A 24042-nucleotide genomic window follows, 5' to 3' on the forward strand; every position below is an offset into this window, starting at 1 on the left:
TTCGTCGAAAGCCGTCTGAAAGTCCAAATAAACCACATCCACTGGCTCCCCCTCATCAACCCTACTAGTTGCAGCCTCGAAAAATTCCAGTAGATTTGTCAAGCAAGATTTCCCTTTCGTAAATCCATGTTGACTCTGTCTGATTCTGCCACTGGTTTCCGAGTGCTCAGCTACTAAACCTTTTATAATTGACTCTAGAATTTTCCCCACTACCGATGACAAGCTGACTGGTTTATAATTCCCTGTTTTCTCTCTGCCTTCCTTTTTAAATAGTGGGGTTACATTAGCTACCCCCAATCGGTAGGAACTGTTCCAGAATCTATAGAATCTTGGAAGACGACCACCAATGCATCCACTATTTCTAGGGCCGCTTCCTTAAGTACTCTGGGATGTAGATTACCAGGCCCTGGGGATTTATCGGCCTTCAATCCCATCAATTTCCCCAACACCATTTCCCAACTAATGTTGATTTCTTTCAGTTCCTCCCTCTCACTAAACCCTGTGTTCCGCAACATTTCTGCTATGTTATTTATGTCCTCCTTTGTGAAGACAGAACCAAAATATGTATTTAGTTGATCAGCCATTTCTTTAATCCCCTGTTTCTAACTGTAAAGGACCAATCTTTTTCTCTTCACATACCTATAGAAACTTTTAGTCAGTTTTTATGTTCCCCGCAAGCTTACTCTTGTACTCTATTTTCCCCTTCTTAATCAATCCCTTGGTGCTCCTTTGCTGAACTATAAACTGCTCCCAATCTTCAGGCCTGTTGTTTTTCCTGGCCAATTTGTTTACCTCTTCCTTGGATCTAATACTACTCTAATTTCCCTTGTAAGCCATGGTTTGGCTACCTTTCCCATTTTACTTTTGCGCCAGACAGGAATAAACAGTTATTGCAGTTCACTCATGCGTTCTTTGAATGTTTGCCATTGCCTATCTATCCTTTAAGTAACGTTTCCCAATCATCATAGCCAACTTGTGCCTCATATCATCGTAGTTTCCTTTATTAAGATTCAGGACCCAAGTCTCAGAATCAACTACGTCACTCTCCATCTTGATGAAGAATTCTATCATATTACGGTCGCTCATCCCCAAGGGGCCTCGCACAGCTAGATTGCCAATTATTCCTTTCTCATTACACAATACCAAGTCTAGGATGGCCTGTTCTCTAGTTGGTTCCTCAACGTATTGGTTCAGAAAACCATCCCGTATACACTCCAGGAATTCCTCCTCTACGATATTGTTACTAATCTGATTTGCCCAATCTATATGCATATTAAAGTCACCCATAATTACAGATGTTTCTTTATTGCATGCGTCTCTAATTTCCTGTTTAATGCCATTCCCAACATCACCACTATAGTTTGGAGGTCTATATACAACCCCCACTAACGTTTTTTGCCCCTTAGTGTTTCTCAGCTCTACCCATACAGATTCCACATCGTTGGAGCTAATATCTTTCCACACTATTGCATTAATTTCCTCTTTAACCAGCAATGCAACTCCACTGCCCTTTCCTTTTTGTCTGTCCTTCCTAAATACTGAATACCCCTGGATGTTCAGTTCCTATTCCTGGTCACCCTGCAGCCATGTCTCAGTAATGCCGACTATATCATACCTGTTCACATCTATTTGCGCGGTTAATTCATCCACTTTATTGCGAATGCTCCTCGTGTTAAGGCACAAAGCCTTAAGGCTTGTCTTTTTAACATTACTTGTCCCGTTTCCACTATTTTTCACTGAGGCCCTGTTTGCTCCTAACCCTTGATTTCTCTGCCTATCACTTTTCTTATTCCCCTGTCTTTTGTTCTTGTCCTTGATTTCCCCCTCCTCTGACTCCTTGCATAGGTTCCCACCCCGTGCCATTTTAGTTTAAACTGTCCCTATCCACTCTAGCAAATATTCCCCCAGGACGTCAGTCCTGGTCCTGCCCAGGTGTAACCTGTCCAGTTTGTACTGGTCCCACTTCCCCCAGAACCGATCCCAGTGTCCCAGGAATCTGAAACCCTCCCCATCACACCATCTCTTCAGCCATGTATTCATCCAATATATCCTGCTATTTCTACTCTGACTAGTTTGTGGCACTGGTAGTAATCTTGAGATCACTACCTTTGCGGTCGTGCTTTTCAACTTACTTCCTAACTCCCTATATTCTGCTTTTAGGACCTCATCCCATTTTTTACCTGTGTCATTTGTACCAATATGTACCACAACCACTGGATGTTCACCCTCCCCCTTCAGAATGTCCTGTAGCCGCGCTGAGACATCCTTGGCCCTAGCACCAGGGGGGCAACATACCTTTCTGGAGTCTCGTTTGCAGCCTATCTATTCCCCTTACAATTGAATCCCCTATAACTATTGCATTCCCACACTTTTTACTCCTCCCCTGTGCAGCAGAGCCAACCGTGGTGCAACGAATTTGACTGTGGCTGCTTTCCCCTGAGAGGCCATTCCCCTCAACAGTATCCAAAGTGGTATATCTGTTTTGCAAGGGAATAGCCACAGGAGATTCCTGCACTGCCTGCCTAGTCCTCTTGCTTTGTCTGGTGGTCATTCCCTTCCTGCCTGTGGACTCTTAGCCTGCGGTGTGACCTCTATACGTGCTATCCACGATACTCTCCACCTTGCGGATGCTCCATAGTGTCCCCGGCTGCCGCTCCAGCTCCGAAACCCGGGCTTCCAGGAGCTGCAGCTGGAGACACTTCCCGCAAACATGCTGGCCCCGGGCACTAGAAATGTTCCTGGCTTCCCACATAGAGCAGGAGGAGCACAACACGGCTTTGAGCTTTCCTGCCATGACTTACCCCAGTGCAGACCAAAAGCGATTATAAACAACTATTCTTGTTTTTCCTGGACAGAGGGCATATCAAATCATCATAACTGGTATATGTCATGGAGAGAGCAATGGAACCCAAATATTAACATGACTCAGCACTTTGGAAAGCTTACTTTCAAGTTAATTTCAAATAAAAGAACATTGGTAGATACTTCTGAGTGAGCTCAAACTTGAGTATTGCTGAAAAAAAGACATTATTTGATGAAGCTTTTCGTCTTTCCCTCATCAGGACCATCGCAAGAAAATGCCAGTGTCAAGGGAAACAACATATTTATGCTGCATGAGAAGACAGTGCTGATTGGTTGGCAAGTGGACTCTGATTGGTAGAGGCGTTGCCATGGAGAATGCACCAGTTAATTGCTCTATCTAGCTCTTCTTGTCCCAACACCCCCTCCCTTAAACTAGCTTATATTTCACCATTTTCCTATTTTTCCTTAGTTCTGTTGAAGAGTCATACGGACTCGAAACGTTAACTGTGCTCCTCTCCACAGATGCTGACAGACCTGCTGAGTTTTTCCAGGTATTTTTGTTTTTGTTTTAGATTTCCAGCATCCGCAGTTTTTTGGTTTTTATTTCATGCACCAGTTAATGGTGACTGACAAGTAACATTGTTTGAAATTTAAACTAGGTACTTGACTCTGATTACTCAAGGGAGAAAATGCCTCGAAAGAACATTGCCAGGGGAAAGAACCAGTGAATGGCTGTCACTTAATTTCTTTAGCTGAAACAGGCGCAATGTGTAAACATTTTCTTTCTGTCTGCAAAGAACAGAGCACTCTGTACTAATATATGTAGCTTCCAGCACACACATATGTCAACCACATTGTTGTGGGTCTGGAGTCACATATAGGCCAGGCCAGATAAGGATAGAAGATTTTCTTCCCTTAAGGCTATTAGACAGCCAGGTGAGTTTTTATGACAATAGTTTCATGGTTATCATTAGACTTATAATTCCAGAGCTTTATTGGATTCAAATTCCACCATCTGCTGTGGTGGAATTAGAACCCAGGTCCCCAGAGCATTACCCGGAGTCTCTGGATTACTAGTTCAGTGACAATACCACTACACCACTGCCTCCCTATCAAGCCACTCAGTTGTATTAAACCGTTACAAAGTCATCAAGGAATGAAACCAGACAGACCACTTTACAGGCACCGGAAACAACAGCAGCAAACTCAGCCCTGTCGACCATGCAAGTCCTCCTTAGTAACATCTGGGGTCTTGTGCCAAAATTGGGGAGACTATCTCACAGGCTAGTCAAGCAACAGCCTGACATAGTCATACTTACGGAATCACACCTTACAGAAAATGTCCCAGACACCACCAGCACCATTCCTGGGTATGTCCTGTCCCAATGGCAGGACAGACCCAGAAGAGGTGGCGGCACAGCGGTATATAGTCAGGGGGTTGGGGTGGGGGCGGGGGGGGGGTAGTTGCCCTGGGAATTCTCAACATCAACTCTGAACCCCCATGAAGACTCATGGCATCAGGTAAAACATGGACCAAGGAAACCTCCTGCTGATTACCAAATACTGCACCAAATCCTACCCTCAGCTGATGAATCAGTACTTCCACCTTTCGGAGGAAGCACCAAAGACGGCAAGGGTGCAGACTGTACTCTGGGTGGGGACTGTCCACCACCAAGAGTGGCTCGGTAGCACCACTACTGACCGAGCTGGCAAAGTCCTAAAGGACATAGCTACTAGACTGGGTCTGCAGCAGGTGGTGAGGGAACCAACAAGAGGGAACACATACTTGACCTCATCCTCACCAATCTGCCTGCTACAGATGCATATGTCCATGACAGCATCGGCAGGAGTCACCACTGCACAGTCCTTGTGGAGACAAAATCCCGTCTTCATAATGAGGATACCCTCCACTCTGTTGCATGGTACTACCACCATGCTAAGTGGGATAGATTTCGAACAGATCTGGGCAACCATGAGGCACTATGGGCCATCAGCAGCAGAATTGTACTCAACCACAATCTTTAACCTCATGGACTGGCATATCCTCCACTCTACCAATACCATCAAACTGGAAGGTCAACCCTGGTTCAATGAAGAATGCAGGAGGGCGTGCCATGAGCAGCACCAGGCATACTTAAAAATGAGGTGTCAATCTGGTGAAGCTATAAAACAGGTCTACTTGTGTGCCAAACAGCATAAGCAGCAAGTGATAGACAGTGTTAAGTGATTTCACAACCAACATATCAGATCTAAGCTCTGCAAACCTGCCATCTCCAGTCGTGAATATGTGGACAGTTAAACAACTCACTGGAGGAGGCGGCTCCACAAATATCCCCATTATCAATTATGAGGGAGCCCAGCACATCAGCGCAAAAGGTAAGGCTGAAGCGTTTGTAACAATCTTCAGCCAGAAGTGACAAGTGGATGATCCATCTAGGCCTCCTCCAGAGGTCCCCAGCATAACAGATGCCAGTCTTCAGCCAATTCAATTCACTTCACATGACAAGAAACAGCTAGAGACACTGGATACTGCAAAGGCTATGGGCCCTGAAAACATTCCAGCGATAGTGTTGCAGGCTTGTGTTCCAGAGCTTGTTGTGCCCCTAGCCAAGTTGTTCCAATACAGCTACAACACCAGCATCTACCTGGCCAAGTGGAAAATTGCCCAGGTATGCCCTGTCCACAAAAAGCAGGACAAATCTAACCTGGTCAATTACTGCCCCATCAGTCTATTCTCAGTCATCAGTAAAATGATGGGGTCATCAACAGGGCCATCAAGCAGTACTTGCTTAGAAATAATCTATTCACTGATGCTCAGTTTGATTTCCGCCAGGATCATTCAGCTCCTGACTTCATTACAGCCTTGGTTCAAACATGGTCAAAAGAGCTGAACACCAGAGGTGAGGTTAAAGTGACTGCCCTTGACATCAAGGCAGCATTTGACAGAGTATGGCATTAAGGAGCCCTTGCAAAACTGGAGTCAATGGGAAGCAGGGGGGAAACTCTCCGCTGGTTGGAGTCATACCTAGCATAAAGGAAGATGGTTGGAGGTCAGTCATCTCAGCTCCAGGACATCACTGCAGGAGTTCCTCAGGGTAATGTCCTAGGCCGAGCCATCTCCAGCTGCTTCATCAATGATCTTCCCTCCATCATAAGGTCAGAAGTGGGGATGTTCGCTGATGATTGCACAACGTTCAGCACCATTTGCTACTCCTCAGATACTGAAGCTGTCCAATTCCAAATGCAGCAAGACCTGGGCAATATCCAGGCTTGGGCTGAAAAGTGGCAAGTAACATTTGTGCCACACAAGTACCAGACAATGACCATCTGCAACAAGAGGGAATCTAACCATCGCCCCTTGACATTCAATGGCAATACCATTGCTGAATCCCCCACTATCGACATCCTGGGGTAAGCACTGACCAGAAATTGAACTGGACTAGCCACTGTGGCTGCAAGAGCATGTCAGAGGCTAGGAATCCTGTGGCAAGTAACTCACCTCCCGACTAACCAAACCCTGCCCAAGGTCTACAAGGCACAAGTCAGGAGCATGATGGAATACTCTCCCATTGCCTGGATAAGTGCAGTTCCAACAACATTCAAGAAGCCCGACACCATCCAGGACAAAGCAGCCCACTTGATTGGCTCCCCATCCACAAATATTCACTCCCTCCACCACTGATGCACAGTGGCAGCAGTGTGTACTATCACAAGATGCACTGCAGGAACGCTCCTTAGACAGCACCTTCCAAACCCACGATTGCTACCATCTAGAAGGACAAGGGCAGCAGAACACCACCGCATGGACTTTGCCCTCCAAGCCACTCACCATCCTGACTTGGAAATAGATTACCGTTCCTTCACTGTCGCTGGGTCAAAATCCTGGAATTTCTTCCCTAAAGGCACTGTGGGTGTACCTACACCGCATGGACTGTAGCGGTTCAAGAAGGCAGCTTACCACCACCTTCTCAAGGACAATTAGGGATGGACAATAAAATGCTGGCCTAACCAGCGACGCCCACATCCCATGAATGAATAAAAATGCTCCACACTGCGAGCCCAACTGACAATCTTAATTGGCTGTCACTGTAATTCTGAGCTCACAGGACTATTTAGCAAATGTTGTCCAATTGCTGAGTCACATCTAATGTTGGACACTCTGTTTTGAGTTTTGCAAGCACAGGCTGGTTGGGTCGGTCAGTACTTTGTCCATTGCAAACAGCAGCTGGGACATGTTTGATACAATCCCACTGTCTTTGAGATGTGCAGATTACATACCTAGTATCACAATGGCACTGAAATTCATACACCACATTGCTCATTTGTGTAATAGGCTCTTTGGCTGGAAGGCAACATCCTGTTAGTGGCTGGAAGGCAACATCCTGTTAATGGTTAATGCCACTTGTGTTGCTCCTGCATAGTAACAGCATGGAACTGCTAGCTTCACCTGTTGCTCAATTTTTTTAGGTATCATGCTCTTCCAGGGTAACCTTTGGTAGACTGGGCACTTTTCAGCTTTGAAGCTGATGACATTGGGCCTGTTCAGGAGTTTACGTGATATATAGCTACCTGATCTGATCAGGATAGCTAATATCCTGCAGGATGTCTTTGATCTGCCCTATTTCAGCATCAAGCTTGCATGGTGAGCAAATGGCTTGGGCCCTATTTACGAGGTTGCCGATAAGGCCAATCGTATAACACACGGAACTGTAGGGATCCCAGCACGTGTTCACCAGTGAAGGTAAGCTTCAGTAGGCGGTGTACAGAACCCCCAGCAGATTTCTCAACTAGTACATCAAGGAAAGGGAGTTCATTTGACTGCTCCATTTCAAAGGTTAATTTGAGCACAGGATGGAGCCCATTAAGACATGCAAGGAAATTATAGCAAACCTCTCATCCACATTTGGAAATATGCAAGGGGTAGAAAGCTGGGTGTCATTCCATCGAAGACACGTTTCTCAAGGAACCCAATGAAAATGTTTCTGAGGGCTAGGCATACATGGGATCACATGACAACATCATCTATTTGGGCATATGTGATGTCTTTGTAGCTGAACTCAACTGCGCAAGTTGCCAAGTTCATAAGCTCAATGATTAATTCACACAATGATGGCTGGTCTAGGTTGCCATGATATAGTGCTGCAGCACAAATACCCATGGCTTCCTTAAGTGGAACAGCGGAGGATAGGCTAGTAATGTCAAATCAGCACATGGACACAGCATTGCTATCGATATGCAAGACCTGTATGGTCTTTGCAAATGTGATAGAACCAGTTATCTGGTAAATTTGCTCAAAACTGGTTGTAACAAGTTGCCCAATTCATGCTGTGCCGAACTGGTCACAGATAAGATAGGACGTAAAGGGACATCACTTTTTTGTGTCTTGGGCAGCACATACATACTTGGATGCAGTACGTCATGAGGATGAACCATCAAATATATCATGCAGCAGCTCATCGTTCTTACACAAGTCCAGCAAGCTTTTTTTAAGCTTACTTTCGAGCAAGGTTGTCTGGTCACGTTGAGCAGCAGGTACAATTGACACGAATTTGGACCTGTCATTAAGAATGGCGGGCATTTTGTTGATACAGTCATGCTTGTTAAGGATGACTATTCCTGTCCCTTTTTCAGCTTTACTGATGTGTATGTCCAGGTTGGTCTTAAGGACTCGCATCGCTGTAAGACATTCGCATTGCTTGTGAAAATCAGACCGGTCATTCGGAATCCCACAATATGCGTGCACTAGATCAGCTGGACACGCTTTCAAGGATACGCTGGTTTGTGGTGGGACAATTGGGAGTTGAGGAGTCCGAACTCAGCAAATAGCTCTTCCTGCTTAATTTGGGACGAAGACACGCCAAAATTGAAACCATGCGCAAGAATAAACTCCTCGCTTTCTGAGAGTATGTGGTCAGAGAGATTTGTTATATGTTTAGTGGCGTTGTGTTTGTGTTGCCAAACTGCTTCCACTTAAGTGAATTTAGGATGTGGACATGATTCAAACGGGTGCTCTTTGTGGTGCGGTCATCTATTGAAGCAATATAGCAGCACAAACGAATCAAATTGAAAAATGAAGGAAATTTGCACACCTCAGACCAAGCGTAGTGGCAGCCATTCGCTGGTTCATTCCCCAGGGCAACGTCTTGACCAAAGTCAAGCTGCCTGGTTTAAATTTCAAACAATGCTTGGCAATTAAATGTCAGTCACCATCAACAGGTGCATTCTCCATGGCAACGCCTCTACCAATCAATCAGCACTCTCTTCTCATACAGTATAAATATGTTGTTTCCCCTGACATTTTCTTGCAAATTGTCCTGATGAGTACAAGACAAAAAAAAATCTTTTTTCAGTCCCGTTGAAGTTCTGTACTACCAAATGAATATAAGCTCAAACTCATTGTCCCTGTAACTGTGAGCATAATATTTGAAAGGAGCACATCTTCAGGACTAAATGCCCAGTGGGTCAAATGCTGATATACACGTGTTAATTGAAGCATAAATATGATGCTCATATACATTTTCCAAGGACTGTTCACATTCATCCCAAGAATTTAGAAATCCAGATGTGAGTATAGAATCCGGATAGAAAGATAGACTGGGTAGCTGAGTGTGCATTTATGAGGATTCAAACTGTTTTGAGAATCTCGGCTTACTGTAAAATTACCAATTTACTTTTTAATAGATCATACTCATAGATTTTCCATCTTCAGCTGCTTCATCAATGACCTTCCCTCCATCATAAGGTCAGAAGTGGGGATGTTTGCTGATGATTGCACAATGTTCAGCACCATTTGCTACTCCTCAGATACTGAAGAAGTCCATGTCCAAATGCAGCAAGACCTGGACAATATCCAGGCTTGGGCTGACAAATGGCAAGTAACATTCATGCCACACAAGTACGAGACAATGACCACCTCCAACAAGAGGGTATCCAACCATCTCCCCTTGACGTTCAATGGCATTACCATCACTGCACCCCCACTATCAACATCCTGGGGTTACTGTTGACCAGAAACTGAACTAGAGTAGCCATATAAAAACTATGGCTACAAGAGGTCAGAGGCTGGAGATTCTCTTGACTTTCCAAAGCCTGTCCACCATCTACAAGGCACAAGTCAGAAGAGTGATAGAATACCCTCCACTTGCCTGGGACGAATGCAGCTCCAACAACACTCAAGAAGCCAGACACCATCCAGGACAAAGCAAGCCACATGATTGGCACCCCATCCACCACCTTCAACATTCACTCCCTCCACCACCAATGCACAGTGGTAGCATTGTGTACCAATTACAAGTTGCACAGCAGCAACTCAGCAACACTATTTCAATAGTACCTCCCAAACTCATGACCTCTACCACCTAGAAGGACAAGGGCAGCAGATGCACAGGAACACCACCATCTGGCTACTTTCCCTCCAAGCCACACACTAACTTGATTTGGAACTATATCGCCATTCCTTTACTAACACTGAGTCAAAATCCTGGAACTCCCTTCCTAACAGCACCGTGAGTGTACCTACATCACATTACAGTAGTTCAAGAAGGCAGCTCACCACCACCTTCTCAAGGGCGATTAGGGATGGGCAATAAATGCTAGCCTAACCAGCGAAGCCCACATCCTGTGAAAGAATAAAAGAAATGTCAGAGAAGTCATTATTTTATGGTAGGGAATATTATTTCATGTAGGGGTTAGCACAAGTCACCAATGATTTACAGTGGCTAAATAAGTTCAAGTCAATTTTTAATAAAACTGTATTCTCTGATTTTTAGTTATGCTTCAGGGACTGAATTTCATTATTCTGTTCATTATTTTGTGAAATGGAATAAATATTTATTTTTAATTGAGTCATGGGATGTGGTACATTGGTAGCAAGACCAGTATTTATGGCCAACCCCTAATTGCCCTTGAGAAAGGTGGTGATGAGCCACCTTCTGCAATACAATTGAGTAGCTTGTTCACCCTCCAAGGCCATATACAGTCTGCTCAATTGAAGATTAGCTGATTTCCATCATCCAACCTACAGCAGCTGCAGAAGCATCTCATAGGAGCAGGAGAAGAGGCAAAGCCACTTGGAAGACAGACTCTAAGGGAATACACAGTGTGATTAGTTTAATTTTACATGCATTATTTAATGGTTGAACTGATAAAGTTGGATTTGAACGTGTTTTCTAGTGGTTTTTATTCTTGCGATGTTAGGAAGAGGACAATGAGAGAGGAAAGTTTAAGAAAGCTTAAGAATCAACTGTTGATGAATGGAGAAGTGTGGTCAAGGTTGTTGGAATCACTCATGATTACACCAAATCTGTAGAACCCAGGCAGAAAGGTGCTGTCTATCTTTTAGCCTCCCTTCCTCTTCCTGTTTCTTCACTTATTGTTACACTTTCTCCTGCTCCTCACCCTTTTCCGACAACTCCTGGGGGGGGGGGCAAGGGTTATTCCCTTAAGATGGTAAGGTTATGCAGCATTCAGCATATTAACACAAATCTTGAAACTGTCTTAGCTGAGTGCTGCTGGGCTCCTCCGGAGCAATCCAGGCAGCCTAAGTGTTGATTGAGGACACCACTGACATACTCTAAAATGTTCCTTATGGCAGCATGTCTCTTGTTGTATTCTTGATATGCAAATATGTGGGGCTCTTGACCAGAGTCATGAGAGGATAACTCTTGTCGCCCAGTAGCCAGGATTTGACTCGTCATGCTAGTTCAAATGCACGTGGAACTGAGGGTTGTTGCAAAATAAAGGAATCATGAATGCTGCCAAGATGATGGCATGTTGCACTGCCCGTGGTGCACAGCTGCTGCACAAAGAGGGAGTGGAACTCTGTTGGTTAATGAAATGACTGAGTTCGCATGAACTCCACACTGAGAAATGTTGTGATGGCCCATGTTCATTTGAGGAAAAAAATATATTTTATGTTGGAGTGATGCTCCCTTTAAGAACTAGGTTTCTCTGGAAGATGATTTCTTTAAAAAGCAACTCACTTCCAGTAACATATCACGTAACCAAGCTACCTGGAAGCTAAACAATAGTAAATCAATGGGTAACCCAGAAGTTTATTACAGGGGGGTGTAGATTCCTGTGTGTGGCTCCATTTTCAATCAATTTAGTTTTAGGTTTAGAACAAGCTGGCTGCAGGGAACATCTCTTTCAAGCAGAATTCAGTTGAAATTCTGTGTACTGGCTAAAAGGATTTAAACCTTTGATAACTGAAGGACGCTACTAACCATGAGTTGAGCTAAAGGACATTAGAACCAGTAGAGTTCTGACCCAGCTAGCAACACTTGTGTTGAACGGGGAATCTATAACCATGGGACGGTTGGAGGAGGTTTGAATTGACAACCTTACCAGAAGTAAGCAGAAGGCCCAAGGAATCTCAATCCTTATCTGAATTTTTGAAACAGTACTCAGACCATGTGGTTAATCTTCCAATTTCTGATAAGTATGTAATATAAGTTTTTTTAAGGGTATAAGTCAAATGGCTGTAGAAGGAAATTGAGTTAAGTAGTTTGGTTTAGTGTTCAATCCACTTTTGATATATTTAATGCAACCGACTACTTAAGACAGAATGTCGTTGTTAGTAATCATGTCCTCTGACTTTCGTGTAGTAAAATACTTCCGCTTTTAAAACAGTGAACCTTGTGGCTTCATTCTTTTAGTAAAAACCTGGGGTTTTGGATTTCCAAACAAATAATAATAAAAGCGCTACTGCCTGTACCATGGGGAAGCCTGCCACGCATGCTCACTCTGCTGCTTGTCTCATTCTGTCTTGCAAGAGACAAGGGTGTTTATCTGAAAGCTTCAATAATCTCCCTTAGTGAGCAGAGCACTGCAAACTGTGAGATGTTGCTTATAACTCCAGCAGCAGCCTTAAAGAAGCTTGATGCATAAAAGAATCACAATCACTTTGATAGCTCCAGACAATGCTGTCATTGCCATGCTTTGAAGCTGCAGCAGTTGTGAAGCAAAGACATCTTATGCTTTGGTCCCTTGAGATCGAGGTAAGAGAACTGCTCCCTGAATACTCTCAACTGATATGAACTCTGACTGAGTCCTTCTCCTCTTTCCCCTTACAGTTTGTCCTGCTTTATGTAGCTGCAGTGGCTTTAAATCAGCATTGCACACTCATTCATGACATCACTATCTGCTCTACATGCTGCCGATGATCTTTTGGCACAAGTGCTCAAGTTCCTTAGGAAGATGGCGTCCTGTGCACTTTCCATCAGAAACCTTTCCAAATAAATAGCATAATAATTTGTGAGATCCTCATCATTATACCCGAAATCTACTTATTTTGTTAATAAATCTGTAGCACTCGTAGCTATTCAATTTTTGTAATATGTAACTGATGGATATCTGCTTTGAATGCATTATACATTTTATCCTGAAGCTTTAACTGGAAAGTAAAATCAATCTAGCCCCATGTGGATACTTAACTCTTTTCACAACACATCCAGGTTGCCATTTTCATGCCTTATGTGGCCACGTAATGCCTATATAATGGGCTCCGCACGGCCCAATTTAGACCCCTCTATGTGTGACAAACCTTCAATGTGGAAAATACCTATTACAGCACCATCTGTAGGGATAATGAGTACTGCAGATACTTATTTCGATTTTTCAATGAAACATGCACCTCATATACCATATGTGTATATAAAAAGAAACACACAGACAATTAATTAAAAATTTAATCATACCCACATGGCTAGACAGTTAATGTTCCTTTCCAATTAAAATCTCAAGATAAAACATATAATGCAATCAAAGCAGATATCTATTGGCAGAATATTACAATCATTGAACAACTACAGTTGCTGCAGATTTATTAATGAAGTAGTAGATTTTGGATATAATGACAAGGATCTCACAAATTATTTTGTTATTTATTTGGAAACATTTCAGTCTCGTTATTTCATACCTTCGTGTCCACATTTCCAACAACAAACACCTTAATCTGCAACATGTTAGAATAAATCAAAGTTAATAACTTATTATACTGAGTAGAAAACTGATGGATAATTATCTGGAATATAATAAAAACTCTTTGTTTAATAGCGAAAGACAGACACAAATTACATCTAAAAATGGCATTTTATTCTGCTGTGAATAAATATTTCCTTTTTCCATGGGAATTTTTATTGTTTAGATGCTTCAATTAAACAGGCAAATATTTCACTTATTTCCATCCTGAAGGATGCATTTGAAATCTTTTAAATCGATACTGAGCGACCTACCAGGACATGTTGCCATGGGCTGTGTTGTCAAGGTGACAAAGCAGCTCTAGAGTCTGCGGGTTGCTTGATGAATCATCAGGAGATTCATGACTGCCTGATTCCAATTCCTTTGGCATACGCCACACAGCAGCACATGTCAGGACTTTACTGTCAGAAGCTAAGGAACAACAACAACAAAAATTGACTTTCAACAAATCTTTTAATAAATATAGAGAAAATATAACTCAGTGTACTCTCAGATGCAAGCAGCTTGAACCTAATGTAAGAGAACCCAGTTATTTAAAAAGAAAAATCAGCAGTTTAGTTGGCATAAAACTTACAAGCACATGAAACAATTAACAACCTAAAAGCCAATGGCACAAATTCTGTTTTGTAATCATTTGGGTCAGTGTTACCTGCTTAATTCTTGACAATTTTCAATTCTACGTCCATTAATGTGTGCACATTAAGTTTAAGTGCAATTAAATATTTTAATTAAGCAATAATAGAACTTGCAGTGCACTACAGCACATTTTCAAAAGCAGCACTGGGACAAATGATCAGTCTCAGTGCCGACAAACTAAAGGAGCAGTTCTCCAGAACTCTCTTTAAACATTGATATTGTTTACAGAAAAAAATTGATCAAACAGCTTGATGGATCATACTGCATGTTTCCAGTATTTTTCGCCATCATTTTAGGCAAGACAGTTTTAGAAGTGCTGTAGGGAGGTACTCTAATGATTTTCATATACAGAAAAATGTACCAAGAACTAAGTGATAGGAAAAGCAGAGAAAGAGTGGTAAAGGAAAAGAATAAAGGGAATAAACCCCAATCAACTGCACCAATGATAACAGTTGGCATGCTCAGGTACTCAGGATGCCCAAGCAAATTCATTGAAGATGTCTGATGGCCTGAGTTTAGCAATTGATTTGGATTTTGCATAATACTGAACAAATCTAATCTTGGAATTCTGTTCAAGTCAAAGTGAAAAAAAGGAAAGCTTGGCATTTGAACCTGATTACAGAGTTTTAACTTACTACTGGATATCAAACAGATAAGCAGACAGTGGTTTCAATTTGAATCATTCCAAATTCGGTTTTGGGAAATTGAGTCAGAATGCTTTATGCCCTTGATATGTGAATGTTGTTACAAAAGGTGTTCAATCAGTATCTAACGTTGTGCTTAAATTAGGCCAATAATAATTTAGTTTGTTAGTTTGAAGTTGTAGCTGAAGTTTCTGAATTGCTGAGGAATTATATGTTGGTAGAGGAATTAATACAATGATAAACATCATAAGTGGACCTCCTGTTTATAGTTCTATTTCTTAAAATTTGTTGCAAACATTATTGGAATTTATTGATGGACCTGCTTCTAAAATGGCCTAAATAAAAAGATCACACTTTATACTGAATTTATGAATCCGTCTTGAAATTAGCAATCGAGAAACAGGAAACTGCAGATTTCATTCAGAGAACCATAGGCGTTCATGCTGCAAATCCCAGACAATGGCTTCTGAATACACTTCCTATTAGATGAGACAAATTTAATATTTTATGTGCTCCAGTCGTCCCCTCAGTGTTTTTATAAGAACCTTGTGATAACCGTGGTGTGGCTGTCAGAACACTAAAGTCTCAGAGCTTTTGCGTTTTTCCTTCATTGACACAACTTACCTCATGTTACAAGGCAAAAAAATCAAGCAATTCTTTATCGTGGACTGCTTAATTATAATTTAGTTACCTTCACAGAAATCTTGTGTTGTGGTGGAGGTTGGTGAATATAGTTAAACTTCTGCTTCCATAGAAACAGTCTTTCATGGACTGTCAAACCTTTCAAAAGAGAAAACTCCATTCTAATTTTAAAATTCCTACTTTGGTTCTTAGATGTCTGTCGTTTCTCTTTCCCTTCCTCAATTCTCTCTTGAAAGTGCTGATTCACAGTAGGAGCAGAATTCCTTGGGTCCTAGAAGCCCTTCTGTACTATACCCAAGTGACCACTTTCCATGTGTACTTCTTGATGGTAAGAGCCAGCAGGTTACTTAATTAAGGGCACCATCACAGCGAAGACTGATCCTGTTGTTGCTGGAAATGCACACATGCACTTTTTCCAGGTGGGGCGAGGGGAGAGGGTCAGTGGAAGGTGATTAGGAACATATTCCTCTCTCTGAATTAACGGGATGAAGACTAACTGTAGTGCCCAACTGGTTGATTAATTAACTCAATTCATAACCCAATCAAACTATTTAAAGCAGAATTACAGGATAGATTATGAATTGGGAGTTGTGCTCTGCCACAGCTTGGTACCACATCAATACAGAAAAGGCAGAAAAGGCCTTGCCTGAGAGTATCACAGTCTCACCTAGTCCATTTTAGTGAACTGTTTTTTTTCGAACAAGGAAGAAAATAAATAATTAGGAGTGCTAGTCAAACCACAGCACTGTCATGAGTAGCTAGCTCAAAAGCAACATTGCCATAAGCCTGGAGCTGGGTTATTCTGTTATTCCCTTGGCTGGGTAATGGTGTGGTGGGGAAATTAAGCTACAAATAAAATGCATTCCAAATGGGTTCATTTACTGATTTTTTTATTAAAACGCAAAACTAGATTCAAGTGTTAGGTTCTCCACAAACAAGATGCAAAAACTGTAACATAGTTCCAATTTAAAAATGGTTGCAAACAGAGAGGCATTGTTATGTTTCAGAGATGCTTATATTATTTGGTACAATAAAGGCACAGATGTTAGCTTGTCATTTATTTGCATGAAATTTTTTTTTACAAAAATATTTCAGCATCTGTAATAGTAAATTCAAGTTAAACCAAGAACTAATGTTTCCAGATGATTCTTCGCAAGATTACGCCTCATCGATTTTTGGTTTGATGTGGCATATGTTATAAATATATTAATTCATCATGAATCCAGCACTTTAGCTTTTGATTTGAAGGGGTTCTAACTATTTTTGACTACTTGCCAATAAGAGAGATATGGTCATGGAAAGACAAAACTAGCGTTCAAGAGTTTCTACCGATGCCTTGGTAACATTTAAGATACTGCCTGCATTTTTTGCACAATGCATCTTCTTTCTGTTGAATCAGATACAGCTACTGTGAAGATAATGTACTGCAGACATTTTAATTTAGCCATTAACCACACACAGGCAGTTCATTCCATTTAATTTGATACTTATAGGGTGTGATGCTCTGCCTCATTTCATTCCAAATGTTTTTGTTTTGTTTTTTTAATTCATTGCTTTGTTTGATGGCACAAATTTAAAAAAAATAAATCTATTAACCTGGCTACCTGTAACCTTAACAGTTAATTTTCCAGCTATCTCCCTCATTCTTACTACCTACTATAATATGTTCCCATCAGATTCCTTGCTTTTATTTCAAAAAATTCCCCTTTGCACTCAACTTACAGTGGGTACTACAGCAGTAAGAAAAACCTGCCTTATCGTTACTAGCAGCAAGGAAAATCAATAGAGCTGATCAGAGAGAGTCCATACTACTTCAGCGATAATGAGAATTCAGTGCCACAGGAAGAAGGGCGGAGAGAAATTGGAAAGCAAGACAAAGCACAAGAATAAACCTAGGAATAACCAACACAAAATAAGAATAGAAAATAGAAACTGCAAAATAAAAAAGACAAGGGAAAAAAGAGAAATCAAACGAGATGAAAAGAGCAGGCAAAAAAGAAGGCACTTTATGTCATTTCTATTTATTGCAGTATTATAGGCATGCAAAAGATAAAGTTAGTCTTGTTAAATTATTCAGAAAAGAAACTTGCTCTTCACCGTTAACATTTGTACATAGAATTCTGACATTTAGAGCATGTTGCTCCTTCTGGCCCCATCTGCCTGACATTCTTTCCGATAAATAATGAACGCAGAGCATAACCCCAAAGTATCCCAGTACAGCTTCTGCTAGGAATGCTTTGAGCCACCAAAATTAAAGGCAGTGACAGGATACTCAAGGCAGTAAGTGTTTATAAAATAGATTAAGATGAGTATCCTATTTTCTTATTGGTTTAATTTAGGATTTTTCCATGCATCAATGACAATATCTTATTTATGTACAGTGTTGCACAATATGCACAGATAAGTTTACATCAATCAGTAAATATTTCAATATGTATTTCTTATAGATTACAAATCTTTTGATCTATCCAAGTGGGTTCTGGGTTCCCGGCACCAGCCCTCTAAGCTATGGGGAGATCTCCACTAACATTGCTCCAGTGCTTTCTGAAATAGTGCTCTTTAGAATGGGGGTTGCCTGCATCACTGGGGATCAGGATAGTTTATGTGATCCAGGTCCTCCCAAAAAAACTTGTAAGGTACAGTTTTTCCAGCAATTTTGTTGAAATTTATACCTAGTTGTCTGCCAATATATAAAATACGAAGCTTTTAAACTACCATTTGCAGACATAATTTTACTATCTTGGTTACCATGGCATTCAAATACAGCAAATAAAAACATCAAATTTATACCAAAGAAACAAAGGTGATGAGGCCCAAAAGCATCCCATAGTGGCAAGACCGTGAGTCTATAAAAAAATTCTGAACAGTACTAAAAACACTTATGGACTTGTCAGCGCCCTGTTTGCTTTTGTGCAGTGTGGAACTCCCAGGTGGAGTTCTTTTAAAATCCTAGTCATTTCTGACAAGTAATTTTTTTTTTAAATAGAGTTTGTGCATTATGATCTAAAAGTTAATTAATTCTACTGTTAACAAACTAAATAAATTTAATGCCCCCCCCCCACTGCATCCAATCCCTCTCCCCTTATATTAGCTAAAGTTCTGCCCAATGCAAATGTGCTTCCAATTGAGACAAGCCAACACTTGAAATGAGATGTGCAAAGGCTACAACTGAGTAGAAAAAGAAATTGAATTTAATATTAAGGAATTTTCAATATTAAACAGAGCCAGCAAAACCATAAATAAAGTGCAAAATGAAGGGTATTAAGCGCACCTTGGGCCAAATTTTGGAAGGGCTGTGGAGCCAGAAAAGGGAGCAGGTAGGCCTTCAATTTTGCACTGCCAGCTGGCATGCTGATTTTCTGGCATGTTTAAGTCTCAGGACCATTTTCGATGAAGCTGGTTGAGGGGATGAGTGCGGGATTTGCCAGATTCCCACTCATAGGAGGCACACCCTGCCACATGGCCACAATTGCAAATGGGCTGCCGCTGTGGCCACAGGCCATCTGTGGAGGGGTTCCCCCTCCACAATAATGGCCTGGCAGCTATGAATTCTTTGAACGTTAAGGTTTTTTTTAAAGTCTGCAGAGAGGTGTTCTCTCTTTTACCTACCTATATTAGCAGCTTCCACCTCTGATGGTGGGGCTGCTGACCTCCCAGTGCTGGAGAGCCTCCTATTGGCCCTCCAGCATTGGGAACCTGCCCACTTTCCTTAATTGGATGGCGAGCGGGCACCCTGGTCACTAATTGGTCTGCTCGTTGACACCTGTGTCAGGTGCCAACATAATGCACAGTTGGGACCCAGAGATTTTCCCAAAGTCAAGGTTCCAACCCCAGAATGTCTCTAAAATCCACCTCATTCAACCCATTCACCCTTGATCCTGTTCCCATTAAACTGCTAACACCTAACTCCCTCTCTGGCCCCGATGCTCACTGATATTGTATATGCTTTCCTCTCCTCAAATACTGTCCCTTTTCCTATCCAACAACTTTCACCAATTCATCAAAAAAACCCACCCTTTATTCATCTGTCTGCCTATTGTTGGCAATACCTGGTCAATTTTCCATATTGTCAGGTAGATGCTAGTGTTGTAGCGATACTGTAACAACTTGGTTAGGAGTGGAGCCAGTTCTGGAGCAGAGGTTTTCAGTACTACTGCCAGAATTTTATCAGGGCCCATAGCATTTGCTGGTTGTCCAGTGCACTCAGCTGTTATTTAATATCGTGTGGAGTGAATCAAATTGGTGGAGACTGGCATCTGTGAAGGTGCAAGTCTCAGCAGGAGGTAGAGAGAGATCTGGCTGAAAATGGCTGTAAATACTTCAGCCTCTGATTAGTTTCTCAATTGTCCTTCAGAATAATTGACTGGTTCCAGCAAATGTGAAAAGCTTTGACCTCATTTTGGCAAGCTGCCATCCTATCCAAACTGCCTCTCAACTCCCAAATCCTTGAATGAGTTGCTGCCCCCAGATTCATGTCTACCTTCCTACTACTCCATTTGAACCTTCTCAATCAGGTTTCCATCCTGCCAAGGCACTGAAACAAATAACATGCTCTGTGACTGTGACCATGATATATTATAGACGCTCATCCCATCTGCAGCTTTTGACACAGTAGAATACAACATCTTCTTCCAACATCTCTCCTCTGCTGTCCAGTTCAGTGCCACTGCTCTTACTTAATTCACTCTTAGCTATCCAACTGTAACCAATGCATCTCCAGCTACGGTTTCTCTTCCCATTCCCGCACCATTGCCTCCAAGAGTTTATCCTTGACAGCCTCCCCCTTCCTCAACAACAAGCTTCTCTTGGACGATATCCTCCACGGTTGTGAGTTACTTGCCAAGCTAATGACACCCAATAATACCGCTCCACAATCTCTCTTCTCCTTTCCATGTCCTCTGTGTCACTGATTGCTTGTCCAACATCCAGACTTGCATGAACTGCACTTTTCTCCAGTTTAACATTGGAAAGAAAAAAGTCATCATCTCTGGCCCCCACCACAAGCTTCATGCTCTTGCCAATAACCATTTCTCTCCATAGATGCTGTCTTAGGATGAACCAGATTATTTACTACATCAGTCCTATTCAACCGTGAATGAGCTTCGGACACCAAGTCCTCCAATTCAAAAGGACAATATATTTCCACCTATGTAATAACCCCTGCTTCTGCCTTGCTTCAGCTCATCTGCTGTTGAAACTCTCATCACTGATATGGCTATTCCAAGGCTATTATGGACAGCTTCTCATTCACCATTCTTTAGCTCATTCTAAATCCGCTGCTGGTATTGTATCCTATACCAAATCTCACTTATCCATTATTCATGTCCTTGCTCTCTTACACTGTCTCCAAGGCTGCTAATATAAAATTCTCATCTGCATATTTAAATCTCCTAAAGGCCTCCTCCACTCTACCTCTGGAGCTTTCTCTGATCCTATATCTTAATTCAAGGGCAGAAAACATGAAAACCTCACATTAGCTAATAAAGTTACCAAAGCAAACTCCAATGAATCAAAATGACATCACACTGATTATTCTACAATCAACTAAAGATGTTTCAAAACAGTGTAGCTTGCTGGTGTATCAACAATCTAACATAGAATGGCAGCCTGTAACTTTCTGTTTTCATGAATTTTCTATCTGCACCAGGCAACTGGAGAAGCACTAAACTTAATTTCAGTGAGAGATCAGAAGGGGGAAAGACATCTGGATCACAAAATAGATTAGCGCATGATCCTTTCACTTCTGGGCCTGGAGCAAATGGCAGTTCAGACTGAAGGAATAAAAGACTTTTATTGACGCAAACTATCGGCTATAAAGATCTGAAGTGAAACATGCTCTGGTTGTATCAAACTAATCACTAGTACTGCAGGTCCCCAGCACAGGATTTGGCATCAAGTGGCATTAGATTTGGCACTGACTGCCACTAAATTTACAATCTTGCCTATAGAAATCATAAGAATGGTCAAAGTGTAAAAGAGGATGCCTAATTCCTTGGGCCTACTACCACACTACTAGCAGACTCGTGTCAGGAGTATACTGGGAAGGTCTGTAGTTTCTTGGTTCTTGTTTTAGAAAAAAGGATTAAAAGATGCAAGTTGAATATAGTTGCGGCACTCAATGAACTTCTGGTAATTAGCTATCACTCGAATGTCAATATTTGGCTTCTGGACTTTTATTACTTTTAAAGAGATTGGCTACAGCTTCACTTGTGCAACTCTTCTAGCTCAAATACTGCACCCATGGTTTAAACACAACAAGGTTACACCCTTAACAAGACAACTTATTTATTGCATTAATTTTTAATTTATTTTCTCCTCTTGATTTGAAAATTGCTTTAAATGCAATATGATTTTTTTAAACCAATAATAGTTCTCTGAATATCCATTGATATGATGAGATATTAGAAATGTTAATCAGTTGCATTTATAGACGCACAAAAATCTAAAAACTAGATGAGCTACATTTGTAAAATAAAGGACCCCGAGAGAAAAATACTATAGATTGGGCAGAAACAACTCTCAAAATCCAAAACGGAAAAAACTACATAGAGTTTCTTCAGTTTTTTTCATTTATTGAATGTCCATGTTTATGAAATGTAAATGTGGATAATAAATTTTGCTGTTTTAGACTATTTTACCCAATAGGTCAATGGACAAATCAATCCATTACACTTACTTTTATTGTAGCAAGTTGCCAGGACACCTTTATCTGCAGGGCTGGTACTCATGTGCCATATTTCTCCTACTTGATGCAGAAGGACGTTCTTGTTAATAATGTTATTTTCGTCATCAAAATCTATGATGTGAATCTAAAAACATAATCCACATTCATAAATTAGTAATGAAACACTGGCTGTCAGGCATTTAAAAAAAAAATTACCCTCTAAATTAAGGAGTGGAACATGAGGCACTAGCTTTGATCAATAGCGTCCTTGGAATGCAGGGCTGGTTTCAAGTGCACAGTCAGGAGTCTGAGGAAAAGAAGTATGGTTTCATAGGGTGGTGCACTGAAGCTAGAAGTCATTGTTCCGGTCAAGGATAAAATCATCAATACACATCGAACTAAAGGTTTTTTCATGAACTGATACTGTAATTTTGATCAATCAATTTCATCTCATATCTATATACAGGATACATCTTACTTTTTTAAACAAGTACTAATGATAACTACAATGCTTTTTCTAAGTAAATAAACTATCTTTATTTTACCATCCTTTCCTCTCCAATATTTTTCCTCTTTTGAAGGCAATAACTCCCTTGCTAGGATAGAGTTCTATGGACAGTGATCTCTCCCCTCAGATGCCACACCCAAGTGGCAATTATTTATACGTGATGTACAATCTGAGGCAGTGTGTGTTGGCAGGGTATGTACTTCCGTTCTCACACAACGCCGCATATATACATAAGAAATAGGAATAGGGGTAGACCATTCGGCCCCTCGAGCCTGCTCCGCTAAACAATAAGATCATGGCTGGTCTTCTTGTGTTTTGATTTCCACATTCCCATCTAACCCCGATAACCTTTGATTCCCTTGCCTAACAAGAATCTACCTACCTTAAAAATATTCAATGACTTCACTTCCACCACCTTCTGAGGCAGAGAATTCCAAAGTTGCACAATCCTCAGAGAAAAAATTTCTCCTCATCTCTGTCTTAAAAGGGCGACCCCTAATTTTAAAACAGTGTCCTCTAGTTCTGGACTCACCCACAAGAGGAAACATCCTTTCGACGTCCACCTTGTCAAGGGCGTTCAGGATCTTGTATACTTCAATCAAATCACCCCTCACTCTTCTAAACTCCAGTGGAAACAAGCCCAGTCTGTCCAACCTTTCCTCATAAGACAACCCACTCATTCCAAGTATCAATCTAGTAATCCTCCTTTGAATCGCCTCCAATGCATTTACATCCTTCTTTAATAAGGAGACTAAAACTACACACGGTATTTGAGGTGCAGTCAACAGTGCCCAGTGTAACTGAAGCACAATATCCTTACTTTTATGTTCAATCCTTCTCTTAATAAAGTATAGCATTCCATTAGCCTTCTTAATTACTTGCTGTACCTGCATACTAACCTTTTGTGAATCATGTACTAGAACACCTAGATCCCTCTACACCTCAGAATTATGCAGCCATTCTCCATTTAAGTAGTACTCTGCTTTTTTGTTCTTCCTTCCAAAGTGGACCACTTCATATTTTCCCACATTAAACTCCATTTGTTAGTCTCTGCCCACTCACTCAACCAATCTATATCCATCTGCAACCTCCTCATGTCCTCTTCAAAATGTACTTGCCTAACTATCTTTGTGTCATCTGTAAATTTAACTACCGTGTCTTCACTC

At 41.4% G+C, this 24042-nt stretch overlaps 1 protein-coding gene across 2 annotated transcripts in view; it reads right to left on the bottom strand.

Annotated features, from left to right (window-relative positions):
* Positions 1-24042, bottom strand: part of eipr1 (EARP complex and GARP complex interacting protein 1) — an 80095-nt gene that overhangs the window by 38206 nt on the left and 17847 nt on the right. For both annotated transcript variants that reach the window (XM_041188510.1, XM_041188509.1), the window contains exons 3-4: positions 22381-22513; positions 14037-14193 (exon numbers count right to left, since the gene is read on the bottom strand). In XM_041188510.1, the coding sequence (XP_041044444.1) occupies positions 14037-14193; positions 22381-22513 (290 nt within the window). The remainder of the gene's footprint in view (positions 1-14036; positions 14194-22380; positions 22514-24042) is intronic.

Source organism: Carcharodon carcharias, chromosome 5, assembly GCF_017639515.1.
Source record: "Carcharodon carcharias isolate sCarCar2 chromosome 5, sCarCar2.pri, whole genome shotgun sequence".
Classification (NCBI taxonomy): domain Eukaryota; kingdom Metazoa; phylum Chordata; class Chondrichthyes; order Lamniformes; family Lamnidae; genus Carcharodon; species Carcharodon carcharias.